Below are 16,753 nucleotides of genomic sequence, written 5' to 3'. Positions count from 1 at the left end.
CAATAGATGGAGCTGAAAATAAGTTTAAACCCATCCTTTACATGTTCTATTCATTCATCCTTTGAAGTTAAAACTATATTTATGAATACATAACAATAATATTTGGCAAATTCTCTTACACACGCACACAGTGTCACAATATGTCACATCTTTCTTTATTAACTTTTGTAAATGATCTGAGCTGGTGTGCAGGATAAATGGTCTATACATTTCTTCATATTAGAATGATTCTGAATAAAAGGCTTGTGTACATATTCAATGTTCGTATTTCCTCTCTCCGTTACAATAATAATAATAAAAAATAAAAAAAGGGAAATGAAAACATGTTTAAATAGCAACAAAGCCTCTACATTCCCCATGACATGGGCATGTTCGTATTACTGGATTCTAACTAATTTACTTAAAGTACAGCCATAACAACTCTAATAAGGGTGCATAGCATTCTAATTAAATATAGTTTGTCATATATTTATACATATATTCTTTATTAAAAACATCTTTTTCTGTGCATGTGCGCAGTTGCATTCCTTAGTACAGAGTAATATGATATTGCGTTTATAATGTCATTAATCCATTCTAAAGGAGTATAGGTGAAGTCTAGATTTTTGCAACAGTTAAACATTGTACATAAACTCTTTTTTTTTAATACATAATGATTGCAATGTCAAATCGGTTTGTTCCTTAAACCAAAAATAAATGAATGAAACATTCTCTTCCTTTACCCCCTGCGTTTTCAGGAACTTTGTCTCGATCAACAATTACAGCAGCGACAAGATATTGAACATGTAGGCTATGTCCTTCATCACTTCCCAACACCCATGATAATCCTTATACTCCTTTGAGTGGACATAGGATTTACTGTTAAGTATGTATTAACTAGAATCATGGAAGAGAAATCATCCGTCAACACAAACCTGAGTGAACTGTAGAAAACAATATACAGTGAGGCAGAACTCATAAGTGTTTTAATGCGTTGGTGAGAAGGGAAGTGTGCAGTCTCACAAAGCACACTTATTTCATTGACTAAACAAAAACACTAGGATCTGATTAAACACTTTTCTTAAATATGAAAGTACAATCATTGTCATTCGTCCAATTGTCCATGCATTCCATAAATATTTGTTTGTAGTTTGGAGGATAAGTTCATTCATTCATACACTCACTCACTCATTGACATCCATCGAATTAAACTACATGAGTCAGTATATCACGGTGTGCTCGTGACTATGTAAGCTACTGTGCTGTGATTAAATGCTGAGCACCATACCTGATTTCATTATGCTTGCCAGCCATTCAAAAAAACCTTGTCCATTAAAGTGAAACAGCTACCGTTCAGTGAACTCGAGTTGGCATGTAGATCACGTAATTGCATACGGTGTGAGATACTCATGCATGCTGTTATATCTCTTGAATCGTATACGTCTTACAAATGCTACTAAAATGTCGGGTTAATAGAGTATACACTGAACACACAGGCGCTCGTAGACCGAAAAACACACGCACGCACACCGACAACAACGCAGTATTCCAACTGTTGCAGCACGTTTGATATTATTGCTTTGGTAGACTATACTTCAAGAGTTTTTGTGTATGTTTGGGCTCTTTCATAGTAAAATAAAAAAGAATAACGGTGAAAATGCACATGCGAATGACGTTAATAGGGAACCGGTAACATGAAGTTGCAGTTTAAGCTTCCCATTGTTACCATAAAACCTTGTTGGTATGTGTTGTGAGACATCAGAAGCCAAAAAGTGAGACAGACAGTTGTGAGTTCACAGTTCAGGGGTCAATTTTAAGGTGGACTTTCACAGTGCTGTCTGTATATTTATCGGTCTATTTTTAACTGTACATCTAAATGAAAAAGAAAAAAAAGAAGAAAAAAAAAGAAGAAGAATAAATCCAAGAGCATCATCAAAGTTTAAAACGCTTCCTTGTCGCATAACTCAATCTGAAATCCCAAACATTACAAAGGCAGTTACTCAGAGATAGTCCCCAAGCCCCACACGTCACAGCTACAATCGTTTATTTTATTTTTTCTTCACCAGCACAGCTTGATTAATAATATAAAATCAATAAAAATGTCCGGGCCGAGTGCAGGCCCAAGAGAACAGCATGAAAAGCGGTGTTAGCCTGCATGCAATGCTACATTAGTCTCTGGAAATGGTCTGACATGACGGTTTTAGCTGAGCAGCTGCGCTACATATGAGGGTGAATGGATGGTCGGTAGGTCGGAGGTTAAGGTTGTGAACTGTCAGACAGAAAAAGCACATGCCCTCCTTAGGTTGCCATTTGGGTGTTGTACGTACAAAGCTACGCAACCTCCAACAAACGAATCGGTTCGGATTTGAAAGGAGGGGGCCAATGAAATCAAAAACAAGAGATATAAAAGTAAAAGGTGGCTGACAGTTCAAAGGAACACGGATACGCTTAACAAAGTGGGAAAAAACGCACGCGGACGCTCACGAGCAGGAGAGCACAGTGGCTTGTTGTCATTCCCATGGCAAACACCAAATGAGTTCTGACCGATCCGGAAAAAAAAGCTCAGTACCAAGCCAGAAGCGAGTACACATGCGTTAGATACCGACACACACGCACACACACCGACGCACATTCACATAGCATTAGAGTGCATATATCACATTGAAGAACAGGATAAAGGGCCTGTGGGAAATGACGTGACGGGCTTAGCATCCACTATGCTGCTGTGTAATGACAATCTGTTTGACAAAATAAAGACCTGTTGCTTTTTTCTTTTTTTTTTTTGGGCTGTTGTGTTCCCAAGACCCCTTGTTTCAAGAGTCTCTCATTTTCAAGATCAAAGGTCCAAAGGTTTCCCCCTTCCCACTGCCAGTCCTGGAACGGCCCTTTACCTTGTACCCCTTCAGTTTTTTAGATAATGACAGCTCATAGGTCATGCACCAGCAGTCAGTCATGCGTTTACAGTTGACAGGAAGCACTTTTTGTTGCTTTTTTTGGTGGTTTTCTTCACGTTTTTGTATAAAAAGTTCATGCCCTATGCTAGTTGTATGTTTTTATCTTCTTCTGTTAAAAATGTTACAAAACTACAGGTAGAGAGCGCCTCGTCCTTGTTTTCCAGTGACGCTCCGTGGTTGCTTGACTGTAGGACTTGGGTGCGATGTGTTCTTTCGCTGCGTTTTTTTTTTTTTTTTTTTTTTTCTCATCGCTCCATGTATCGTTCTGTCTCCCAGTCGTGCGTAGGTGAAGGATGGTTTGGCAGTGGATGTTCGACCCTGGAAGAGCAATCCTTCATGAACAAATAGCTCCTTCAAAGAGACATTGTCTGAAGCAAAGTCACTCTAGCTAAAACATAAAACTGATGGCTGTATCGTTCAAGTTTAGAAAAGCTAGCTCGCCCCATGGGTTTTTTAAGTTGTTCCTTATGTAATGCACCAATCATTTTTCCTGTCCCGTACCTTCAGGACAGTTTGTGTTTATTTCAGTGCTTTAATCTCCGCAGACTGGAGCGCTTCACAGTCTGGACATCCTTCTTCACATCCACACCCAACTGGAGAAAAGAGAGAAAAAAGATGACTAAATCGAATTTGAACACATTTCATGACCTGAGATATCCTCACAATTAAACTGTTTCTTATTTTCCCTGGCATGTCTCATTGTTTTGAGGACTAGTGCATCTTTGAGCCTACATTCAGTACAAGTAAAATACTTATGTTCTGTTAAAATCAGATACTCTCTAAGACTTTTACTCGAGTCGTATTGGAATTGGTGACTTGTAACTTTTAATAGAGACATTCTCGCTGTAAGTTATCTCTACTTTTACTCAAGTATGGTTTTCTGGTACTCTTTACACCTTTGTTAAAATATTTGTAGACAAGAAAATCTTAATAAAGGCTAAACATGCACCTACTGGCGTAACAATGTAACCTTACACAAGGGGCAACTGAACAAAACATTGAACGAATCTGAGCAAATCTTTTTGGTGAATGGGTTCAAAAGAAGACACCACTACAGGACAGCCAACAGCCAATAAAAATATAGACATACTGTAAGAAATGTCTCGTAAAATAACCTAAAAATGTACATTGTGTGCTATCAAAATTTACCGTAAATTTTGTAAATAAATATAGATCCACCATTCTTCATCATAAGTGTAGTGTAGTGTAGTGTAGTGTAGTGTAAGTGAAAGTAGACACTTATAATGTTATAAAACATTTATATTTCAAATAATGCTGTTTTTTAAACTTTATATTCATCAAAGAATCCTGGTAAAATTGACCAGTTTCCACCAAAAATATTAAGCAGCACGACATTAATGTTTTCAACATTGATAGTAACAAGAAATGTTTCTTGAGCAGCAAATCAGCATATTAGAATGATTTCTGACGGATCATGTGTCTCTGAAGACTGAAGTAATGATGCTGCAAATTGAGCTTTGCCAACACAGGAATAAATTACACTTGAAAATAAATTCAAATTCTATTAATATATCAGTTCTTTTAAATTGTAATACTATTCCACAATAGTACTGATTTTCTGTGTTTTTGATCAAAGAAATGCAGCCTTATTTCAAAAACATTACAAAATATAACAGTCCCAAACTTTTGAAAGGTAGTGTATATAGAATAAGTGTAGTTTAACAATAACAAATAGACAAAAAAAAAAGGAACAAGTTAAACAATTATTAAAATAATATTTATGAAATATTAGAAAACAGAAACGACATTACCCATCAAAATTGATGAGGATAATCTCAAAAAGGTACAATATAATCAGCCAGATCAATCAATATATTGGTTCAATACTATTATAAACATGAAAGAAATCTGAGGACCCACCTTGGTCACGACATTCCCATGCTCATCAGTGAACTGCTCTTCATGTAGATGATCACTGGTGAGATCTATCGGATCATCCTTCTGCAAGGAGGGAATAATAGTTCAAATATAATTATTGACTAATTGAAGTCAAGACTGTGTCCAACAACATGCTCTTTTCTCAGACTGGACAGGCCCAGGGGACACACCTGTGCCTTCCGCCTGTCCTGGTCCCATGCCCGTAAATCCCCCTCCTGACGGGAGAAGCCCAGCCCTTTATCAAAGGGCTGAGTGCCCAGCAGACGCCCCCGCAGGACCTCCGAATGGCCTGTATCACATACCGGTGTAAGCAGGGCCTCCTGTGCTACACGGGACTGATTGTGGTCCTGGGACGATGACATCATGGCTTCCATGGTCGGCCTGGCTTTGGGTTGAGACCAGCTTTGGAGGGGGTCTTTGTCCTGCGAGTAAGGCTGGAAGGCGCCGCCCCCGAGCCTGCGGAGGAGGGATGGATAAAGATGGAGTAAATGCTATCTGTCTAAAGGGCCATTCACACCAAGAACTATGATGATATCTATAACGGAATAGCTGAATGAAATCCAATACTTGTTTCTAACAAATTTTGGGTTGCTGATGCCAAAAATAGTGCCTGCTTTGCTCTAGGACCTCACACCTTCTCACAAAATATAAAGTCATTTATAGAAATAAACAATCATTTTGTAAGGTCAAGAAGACTTGTATTATTCCTTAATCACCAGAAAAACTGCCGGAAAGACATTCTCTATCTTTCTCTGAGGCAAGTAAGAACTATTTGTTCAATTCTCAGCCGATTTTCAAACGTATGACATTATTTAATGCCTAATCGTGATTTCAAGGTTCAAATTATGGCCAGTGATAGAAGAAAATGCAAACATGACCCTGAGGTTTTCTGCTACATCTGTGGGTGTTTTACCACATCCAAACAGCGACAGAAAATTTTGCAAAAAAACCTTGACATTAACTGGAGTATTTACTAACATGTTATGTGTTAAAGACTGAAGGAGAACACAAGGTATAAATACACAGGGACTAACAAGATAACTAATGAGGTGACTGACAATGCACAGGTGATAGACATGACTAATTAGAACAATCATGGAACACTAGGTCACAGGACTGAACCAAAAACACAATGAAGGGGGAAACACAGATCATACATGTAACACATGATATCGTGTAATTCTATGAGAATAAGTAAGTCCACATCACAACTATGTCAATGATAATGACACAGAGGAACGATATTGTTGGAATCACTTTCAGAATAATTTTTTTGGATGGATCCTGCTGATCAAAGATAAAAACATTGACAGCCAATCAGAATCCAACTGAGTTTAAAGAACTTGAGCATTTAAAGCGTTGTTGTGTGTTTTTGTGGATGCCAACACAGTTAGCGTTCTTGGTGTGAACAGACCTTAATGCTTGTGGAGTAACATGGGATACTAAAGTAATCCATACCTGTCCCCGTTGTGTTCTAGCGCTCGGGTCAGTCCAGTTCTCTCGCATAACTGAGCGTAGAGCTGTTGCCCTGTAAGAACAGAAAACTTTTCCTCTGAACTTGCCCCTTTTCCACCCTTTCCTCCTCCTCTAGTTACACCCATCACACTGCTGCCCGCCGCCACCGCCGCCGCCGCCAACTCTGTCCTCTTGCCCTCCGACCTCTGACCTCCAGCCTGCCCGTTGTAGTTTGCCTTTGGGACGGCGCCGCTAGCCCATGCCTTTTCCGCACTTGCGGACACTGCCTCGTGCTGTATGTTGTCTTCCTCAAGCTCCTCTTCCTCCTCCTCCTCTTCCAGCTCCATGATGGAGCCGCTGGCCCCGCTGGCTCCGCTGCTGGGCCTCCCCAAACTACTGCAGGGCAGGCTCAACGTGTTGGCCTCGGAGTCATCTGCGCGGCTGCTGCCGTCCAGGGATGAGTCCTCCACGGTCACCAGGGACGGACTGACCCCCGCCGGCCACACCTGTACATCCGACATCTCCATCATGGTGTCCTCCTCAGTGGTGGCGATGGGCGCGCACTCCAGGCTCGACACCTCCTGCCAGTAGGGCTCCGTGCCGAGCGGGGAGGGAAGGCTGTATTGCATAGAAGCGGGGGAGAGCAGCTCCTCCTGCACCAGCCCGTAACCTGAGGGATGGCCAGACAAGAAAGGCAACGCTAACACCACACAGACACAGTGGGGGTACGTGGGGAGTCCTGACCCTCTCAGAAAGGTCATGCAGAACACAGTGCTCGGAGTGCACTCAAAGTCTGTAAATATACGTGAACGGATGTGCTTAAATGCAAGGAGTTGTGATTTTAGCATTAGCATTATAACAAGGCCACAGAAAGGTCATCCTGCAGGGCATTCTTGTTCACTCACAACAAGCAATCCACTTTCAAAGTAACCTTTAAAAGAATATTCTGGGGTTTTCAACCTGGGGGCATTTGAAAAATGACACTTTAAATGAAGGCTTTAGCATGGTGCATCCTCGTATTATATACTGCCCTGTTTTTCCTAAGTAGACTTTTCGGACTATAAAGGTAAGAATAAAACTGTCGTTTCTTCACTTCAATTCACCTGTTTACCATCATTGTTGACATTGTTCCCTTCAAACACTGAAACAATGCGCTGTTTCCGTGATTGACCAACGCAGGTGAATATGACGCACACAATTGGGTGTATGTTGCCGTAACATTCTAACTTCACATTGTTTCATACTACTCCAGAGCAGGGTTTAATAACCACAGTTAAAAAGCGGTGCTAACCCCAGGGTTAAAAGCAGGGTTCAGAACGCTAGAAAGCCAGGGTCTGGGTCTTGGTTCAAGCCATCAGTTGTTGACTGGATGGAGCTTGGCGTCGATTATAAGAAAGGGGTGGGGCTTATGCTGATGAAATGAATGGAGAAGATTAGGTTATGACATGTTAATTAAACATTACATGGTTAAAATTAATAGTCAAAGCCAAAGCCGTGTGGGCAAGTGCTCTGAAATATGGTGCGGTTGCACTTCAGCGACCCGAGTTTGATTCCAGACTCAAGGTTCTTTCCTGGTCCAGTTCCCCTCTCTCCTCTCCCATGATTTCCTGTCTCTCCTCCTAATGTCCTATCTAAATAAAGGTTAAAAGCCCCCACAAAATATAACAAAAAATAAATAAATAAATTGCATGGATAAGACAGATAAGATAATAACATGAATTTACAATATATAGAGGGTTAATTTTTATTTCATGCCAACTTTAATGTTTTATTCATACGCTACAGCAATAAAACATTAAAAAACTTTTTTTAAAGTAAACTGAAATGTTCCCAAAACATTTGCAAACAATGAGGGACATTTAAAATATATCAATTTGTTGAAAACCCAGAATATTCCTTTAATATACCTTCCCCCTCCCACATACACACTAATACGCTCGGATTCAGGATTGACTCATGTCAGATCTTTCTTTTTCAAATATGAAAGTTGTGTACATGACCAGCTTAATGAGTATGCAACAATGGCTTTTCTCTTTTATGTATGGTCATGTAATGTAGGATATACATTCCTGGTAGTGTTCAAATGAACATGGAATTGCAATATATATATATATATATATGATTTGCATTTGCATGATGTGTGCAATAGTATGCATGATTAATAAGAACACACAAGAGTATTAAAGGGGCATTCTGCATCTTCAGGGTTTATGCAGGTTTTATGAAGGTAAATTTAAGACCTTTTAAGACCAATTAAGGAAAATCAATATGTTCTCTAAATGTAAATGTCTAGGAAGCACACAATGAGTTGTATTAGCAACACTTCAAAGTTTGAAAATACAAACAGATTTCATACCCATTGACAGATACTTGTTCTTGTTCAATGTCTCTGGTTTAAGCTAAATTAACTTCAATACTTCAATAATTTTTTTTAGCTTCACAATGTAAGCAAGCATATAAACAAAGTATGCAGATACGTAAAAAAATATATGATGATATGACGTGATAGATAACTGATTCCTCGTCAAGTGTTTTCTTGTAGCATTAAGCTATTATTAATTGATCAAAGAACTGGCATCATATGAACAAATGTTGTAGCTGTATATGTAGGTGAATGGATGCATGGATGGTTTCATTATTGGATGGATGATGTTTCACTGTTGTAAGGAAATGATAATGAAAAGAAGAAATGAAGAAATATTGAAGAAGAGAATGAGGATGATTTATAGTGATGACTTAGTGGAGACCTTCACTGTGCCCCCAGTAATGAGAAAACACACACGTGAGTCAGACACACACAGTACACACAGTGCACACTGTGAGACACAATTAATCTACTGTCACTCAAATACAAAAAAGCAACACAACATGTGGCAAATGTGTAAAAGCTTGATCGTTATGGACAATAGCAACATTTGAAGACATACACCTACACCTACACACACACACACACACACACACACACACACACACACACACACACACACACACAGGTACGCGTGCAAATAAATGTAAACACACTCAAACACACATCACATTACAGCACAACACAAAATTATGGTTCTGAAACATATTGATTTCAAACACAACATCATTCTGAGTGATCTGATTATCTTATATAGCCTGACAGGCAGGTTAGATATTTCCTACACACACACACACATACACACACACACACACACACACACACGCGCACGCGCGCGCGCGCTTAGGACTGCATTCACATCTTTATATTTTAATAATATTTTGCACATTTTGCAAATGTTGTTTCTATTGTTTAATTGTTCTATGCTACCATTTTAGCCAGATCTCTCTTGGAAAAAAGATTCTAATCTTAAGCGATTAACCAGGTAAAATAAAGGTTATACAAGTGAAATGTTATATGTGATCAATTCAGTTTTTAGCCACTAGGAGGCCCTAATGGCTACACAATTTCCTTTTTTTTCGTGAATACAGTCCATGACATCAGCAACATCACAGAGCCCTGCAGTTGAAAATGGTGTCACACAATCATTGCGTGACACACACACACACACACACACACACACACACACACACACACACACGCTGGAAAAAACACCAACAACAGCAATATATCAGTTAACACATAACATTCCGAAAATGCTTCTGCAACATGATACTGTCACAGATCCATTTTCCAGAGCATTATGTCGACAACAGAACTGCAGGGCCTAAAACCACAACATCAATATATTCACCAAAGATGAGAAGAAGAGTTACAGAAGTTACTGAAATTCAGGAGTTCAAGCGCAACTCAGTGAAAATATACACAGGAAGAAACCCACACGTTGAAAGCATGCCATGCATACACAAGTCTGTTATAGAGCAACATAAACAAAGGCCTCGTTTTACTTGAAGGCCCCACAAATACCTTTTTCCCCAGAAAAGACAAAAGAGAGCACGTCAAGCAGCATGCGCATGCATACAGACACATCACAGTCCCACACAAAATAGGAATTAGAAAACGAAACGAAACAAAAACTAGAATGACAGGAAAAAGAGGAGGCCCAGAGGAGGTCATTATGAGGTCGGAGGTCGAAGAGGAGAGCTGTGAAGAGGAAGAGTAGGGCGGCTGGGCTGCAGATGACATGTTTGGAGAAAGAGAGGAGGAGGAGAAAAGAGAGAAGGAGAAGTGCAGACACAAGTATGGAGGCCTGTTGTCTTCTCTTTAAGTAATCATCATACGAGCCTACATACTCCTATCTGTGCCTCACTGGCATATTTTTTAAAAACACCCCAAAACACATTCGATTTGTTTTCTGGAGCATAACTGCTACAATATCACTCTCGCCATCCTATGTCATATTTGCATGCTTTTAAATATAAATATTTGGGCCTGGTTTCACAGACAGGGTTAAGATTAAGCCATGATTAGGCCTTAGTTTAATTAATTTAGGTCGCTTTTACAAACATGCCTTAGAAAAAACATTTCTGGTGTGCATCTTGAGACATTGGCACTGACATGATTTAAGATTAGTTAAGATAAGTTAAAACAGCTCAAACATGCATTTTAGTCTGGGACTAGGCTTGAGTCTTGTCTGTGAAACCAGGGAATGATTTGTTTTCCCAATATAATTTTTGCCCAATGTAATTTTTCTATATAAAATAAAATGTTATTGGAATTTACACAGTATTTTCCAACTGATTTTCGCCATTATTATACTGTGCGTATTACAATTGCATAGGACCTTTTGTAAGTTTGGACGAGAAAATATGAGAAAGAAATATATACAGTATATAAATATTATGGTAATGGGAACATTTTTAATAAAGGATATAAACTGTAACATTCACTGAGGAAAAGCAGAGGCGAAGGCGAGGATCTAAATGCCGGATTTTTTATAAAGTAACCCATAAACAGATAAAACATAACTCAAGGAACAAAGGAACAAAACCACGAGGAAAAGCAACCATTACATGTACAACAACTGACAAAGTAACAAATGAAACACAAGGGCTATAAATACACAGGGGCAAACAACTTAACTAGATAATGAGGAAACAGTTGGGGAGACTAATCAACATAACAAACTACAAAGGACTACAAAACATGGCACAGACCAGGAAAATAACAAAAGACAGGAATCATGACACATGCACACACACACACACACACACACACACACACACACACACACACACACACACACACACTCCAATGTTCCCATTATCATAATTACTTTGAATTATTTACATTTCTATACAAATTTGTATTTGATTTGTTATATATACCTGTTGCACTGAAGCAAATCTCATATTTGTCAAGTAATGCCATCACGTGATAACAGTTTTTCCCTACTGAGAGGTTTGTTTAGTAATAATGAATGGAAAGGCTGAAAATGGAGGCATTGCCATGGCATGCCTGATTAATCAGTGGGGAAAAAAATAGATAAATAGAAAAAAATTCTCATTAAATCCTGTCTCGTACCCAAATTTCATGCTCTAGATTTTGGGAGACTAGAGCTAGTATGCAATTAGTGGCCAACCCATGCAGCTTCAAACATCTAAGCCTTGGTTTACATGGAGTCTAATGTCAGTTCATTGATAAATGCACAGAGGATTAGAAGATCAGTGCAAGCTGCAGTCTGTTCTTACCATTGATGACACTAGGGGAAAGAAGAGTGGAGTCCCGATCAGCCAGCCTGCAGGCTCCTTCCTCCACCGCCTCGGGAAGACCCTGTGGAGCCTGAGCCTCCAGAGACTTCACAATATCTGCCCGGTCAATGTTCTTCAACGCTCCATAAAGGTTCTCCACTGAACATATGATGATGGAGGAAGTGTTATAGTAGCATGCACAGACAAGGAAACTGTCATAAAGACTAAAATTAGTTTCTGTAAATGAAATAATTCTGTGTACGTTATAGTTTTGTGCTTTTAATTTCATTTTCAAATGAACATTTCAGTTTAGTTTTAGTTCATTTCAGAAGTGCTTTTCATAGTTGCAGTTCAATTTTCTGTTTCTGGCTATGAAAACGTTTTTTATGGCAATAGTGTTTGCTTAGTTTATAATAATAATACTGATGTATCCACCTTATTTTTTACGTAAGCACGGGTGTGGGCATATGTAACTTATATGTCCAAGGCTTCCGGTCTCATCCGCTTCGTTATTTTAACTGAACAAAAACCGTCCATTATGACACGCTGTAAGTAGCGCAAATAGTTTTACCATTTACTGCACTTTGTTATTGATCTGGTTACTTCCCTATAGCGGCTAATGAATCGGAAGTCTCGCACGTTCACTCAAAGTAGCTTACAGACTTGTTGCAAAATTAACCTAGTGAAAAAAACCTATACCAAAATGTTTTTAAAATACATTTATTTCATACTTAGTATACTACAAATCCATTAACATATTTACTGACATATCGCTTGAGACTATATATTATACTTAAACTTTATTTGGAGTACTTCTTTTAATGCACAATGCACATTTCTTAATATTAAGCCTAAAATGTGTTTTAATATCACTATTAGTAAGGATAGTATGATCTCTGTATAATATCATTCTTTAAATGCAAGACATTTAAAGTGTACCTAAAGTATATTTGCAATAGTTCAATTTTAGCTAAATCAAATATACTTAAGTATATATTTAGTTGGACCACTATTTCTTGATATCTAAAGTGCATTAAGTACAAAATTATTTGTTCCAATTTAGCAGACTTTAAGCATGCCAATTTAGTATACTAACAGTACAATTGCAGGATATTTATGTTACATTTATGTTACATAAGTACATAAATACATGTACATGTACAAAGTACATGTAAATGTATTTGTAGCATACATTTTTTAGTTCAATTACATTTTAGTATATTAATTTTTCACTAGGGAAGGTGGATAAAGCCACAAAGTGGTAGAGTGTTTTATTACGGATCCTCACTCTTGGCTTTCTTGCCCTCTCGGCTAACCCACAGGTTGAGCAGAGCCAAACTCTGGTCCAGGAGAGAGTTGGGATTCTCCACTCTCATCCGGTTAATGTCATCCACACTGAACTGTAGTTCCCTCCCAAGTTCTACAACGAAAACAGACGGAAGCAATCATAGAATGTGAGTTGAGGGGAAAAAGACTGAGGTAATGAAAAGAGATACGAGAGGCAGAGCTCTTACCGGTCCAGCTCAGTCCCAGCTGTTCTGCTATTACTGTGATCTTTAGCTCGGTTCTCTCCATGACATTTACAGTGGCTGAATCAAAGACAAAATATACCAGTGTTTTCACAGACGGTCCAATGATGAAACACTTTAAAAACATACCCAGCTTACAACTTTACGCTACTGGATATATTTCACTGTGGCTGATCCTGAAAAACCCAGGAGACTTAATATAATAAACACTATAGATCACATTAACAATATAACCATATCCTTGTGTTAGTTGATATATGGTCTTATCTGTCATATATAAATATATATAACTATATATATATATATATATATATATGAATAATGAACATGTTCAGTAAAGATCTTGTCAATTGAGACATGAAAAACAGGAATGTAATGAAAACGGCCTCTTATTGATAGATTTTATTGAGGACTATTATATGAAATCAATGTAATGACATTAAAGCCACTATACTGTATGGTAAATCATCCTGTAAAAATGACCAGATCCAGTGAAATGACTAGGATTAGTTATAACTGATGACTGAAACTATAACGTTGATCGATACTTACCAAGAACTGGTACATACTACATACATTAGTTGGCTTCATCTGCTTCAAGAACAATGAAGATGTGATGCGTTTCGGACGGCAAAGCCGCCTTGAACCTCCCTCAATAATCACTCCTCCACCTTCTACATGTCTAAACAGGCAGCTTTTACCAAGTCCTTTCACTTTAAAGCTCATTCTCAAAGCTAGAGTTTGCCATGCTATGAGTATTTACTCTGGAATCAAACCAGCACCATGCGTTTCATTACTGCTCATTCGCTCAGTAAATGGAAGGGCCACCCGTTTCTCTGAATTGTTTGTGTTAGATGTGGCCCCAGTGAGTGCAATCCCAGCATCACCCTCATAAAAGAGGGCAGTGCTCAGCATCCAATGCCCAGTCACAGCCATGCATGAGAGATTGGGCAGGTATAGAAGCAAGGATATGGGTACAGCATTCAGAAGCCCCCCTCCTCCACAGCTAAGGGGACGTTATGTCTTACCCAGGCTGGACTCGTTCAGGGCGCTGTACCTCTCCCTCAGGGCGAGAGGGGTCAACGTTCTCCGCCGCTCATCACTACCCACCACCTAAGAGAAATAAACATATTATGTACAGTGCTAACAGTTTTGTCTTTCATACAGTGTTTTTTGGAGCATGTAGCCCTACACATCAAGGCAAAGTACTCATGTCTAAAAATAGCTTGAAGGTGTTGTAATACACAGGAAGAGAATCTGAAGACAATATTACATCTGAAACAGCATCTGCATCAACTCCTTTTATTTCCCTTTTTTCATTTTTCAAACTTTTTATATTCACATTTGACGAGCATTTGATATGAGAATAGGATGAAATCAAGATGAATTGTGCAATACACTATATACTTTTTTAATGTCTTTATTTTTTTTCCATCTTATCTTTGGTCTCAGTTTTTTTCCTGCATTTTTTCTGAAATATAGTGTGGTCACAGAAACACATTGAGGACAGTGGGAATGAGACTAAGCCAAGCTCAAACCTTCATCACCCATCAAAGTATTAGGAGCAATGCGCTGACTGTGGCACGGCCCCAACTTCTCATGCAATATTAATAAATTTTAAGTCGATTTTTATCAGTTTAACTGGAATGACAACTATTTATGTACCTTTAAAACATATCTTGAGATATCTCTAGATATATCCTAAATGCCATATTCCCAAAAAAAAGAACGACAATTTATTTAATCATGTATTTTAATTGAACCTTAGAGTTAAATGGTCAAGACAACAATGGTCTAGAGGAACTCCATTATGAGCTGGTGATTAGTTACTTATAACAAATACATTTGAATGTCATTTGAGTTTGGAAGGTCAAAAAAAAAAAAAAAAACTTTTTAGACAGGATTAGTTCATACATTTTTGAATTACAAAAATGCTTTTATTTAAAAACATTGACAGATTCTTAAATAAAATGTATTTATAAATAACATATATATTTAAAATAATATGTATTTATTTATATGTTTTACATTTTATTTATTTATTTATTATTTCTGATCTTATTTTAATCTTGTTTTAATGTTGGATGTGATTCCAGCAGGTAGTCTATGAACCATCAACTGCTATTTACCAAGAAAGTATATTTTAAATTCACACTGAATAGCTAAAGATCAGCAATCACAGACATTCGTATGCATATGGAATTAGATTTCTCAGAGGCCACCCAAGTTAGTCCAAAAATCAGTAGGTAATTTTTTATTTTATTTTTTTTTACTTGAGGTTGAGTGACAAAACACAGCTGTGATCAATTTGTTTCTGTGAAACACAAAAAGGTCTCGTTAGAATAGAGTTCATGAGATGTAAGTGATCAGAGAGGAAATGAACAGCGACAGCACCTTGACACAGGGAGGCATGGTGATGTTGAGGTTGCACAGCACGTGTTGCGTGTCCTCGTACTTGGTGGACTTGCGCAGGAAGGACAGGAACCCGGTGGCTTCCTTATTGCCGTCTCTCACCTGATGAGCCAGGGGAAATGGAGAGGGAGGGAGAAACAGATGGAGAGAGGAGAACAGGATGAAAGAGAGGGGGGGGGAAGTGAGGCGATGGTCAAATAAGAACAAAAGAGAGGGGGAAGATGAATTAAGGGAGAGAAAGAGGAGAGAGAGAGAGAGAGATAGAGAAAGAGAGAGATTAAAGGGTGTTAGACAGAGCAGCTGCCCGGCTGTGACTCATACAGGTTGACGGGAGGTGGGGAAGGGGATGGAGGCAGTCCATAGGCAGGCGAGAGACAGAGAGAGATTTACCTTTACTTTTACCTGGCCGTCTGTGAGATCAGACAGTAAGTGAGTGACCGTGAGAGAGAGAGAGAGAGACAGTGAGACAGACATACAGACAGGCAGGCAGGCAGGCTAGAAGGTGAAAGAGTTAAGGGCATGCTCACGTGACTAATACAACAGTTACGAGGTGAACCACTACGCCACAAAATACAACACAGAGCAGCTCGTCTGTGGCTGACCAATCACAGAAAGAGGTGCAGAGTGTAAGCCACAATGACAGACACCAAAATGAAGGGAGGGAAACAATGAAGAGAGAAAGACAGCACTGGGAAAAAACAGAGACACTGAAGACAAGGGCTGCACGATTTAGACCAAAAATATTGACAAATATTGCGACTGTGATTCCAGCTGTGATCTGATAAAGATGTAACATCTCATATTGCTTACTTAAAGAACCAAATAGCATAACATTATATGGAAACAGCAGCTCTCAAAAACTGGGCAAACAATGCCTTTTGGTTCAAAATCCAGTCGTTTTATCCACGC

General features: G+C 38.7%; 1 protein-coding gene across 1 annotated transcript in view; it reads right to left on the bottom strand.

Annotated features, from left to right (window-relative positions):
* Positions 1–116: 116 nt before the first annotated feature.
* The window catches only part of ank1b (ankyrin 1, erythrocytic b), a 72,335-nt gene continuing 55,698 nt past the window's right edge, over positions 117–16,753 (bottom strand). Inside the window, exons 35-43 of the mRNA XM_082140649.1 lie at positions 15,827–15,946; positions 14,461–14,545; positions 13,418–13,492; positions 13,192–13,323; positions 11,904–12,062; positions 6,291–6,957; positions 5,003–5,288; positions 4,815–4,895; positions 117–3,526 (exon numbers count right to left, since the gene is read on the bottom strand). Of these exons, the coding sequence (XP_081996775.1) occupies positions 3,458–3,526; positions 4,815–4,895; positions 5,003–5,288; positions 6,291–6,957; positions 11,904–12,062; positions 13,192–13,323; positions 13,418–13,492; positions 14,461–14,545; positions 15,827–15,946 (1,674 nt within the window). The 3' untranslated portion in view covers positions 117–3,457. The remainder of the gene's footprint in view (positions 3,527–4,814; positions 4,896–5,002; positions 5,289–6,290; positions 6,958–11,903; positions 12,063–13,191; positions 13,324–13,417; positions 13,493–14,460; positions 14,546–15,826; positions 15,947–16,753) is intronic.

This window comes from Leuciscus leuciscus (genome assembly GCF_965113295.1).
Source record: "Leuciscus leuciscus genome assembly, chromosome: 16".
Lineage (NCBI taxonomy): Eukaryota > Metazoa > Chordata > Actinopteri > Cypriniformes > Leuciscidae > Leuciscus > Leuciscus leuciscus.
This window is presented reverse-complemented; position numbering and strand designations above follow the sequence as displayed.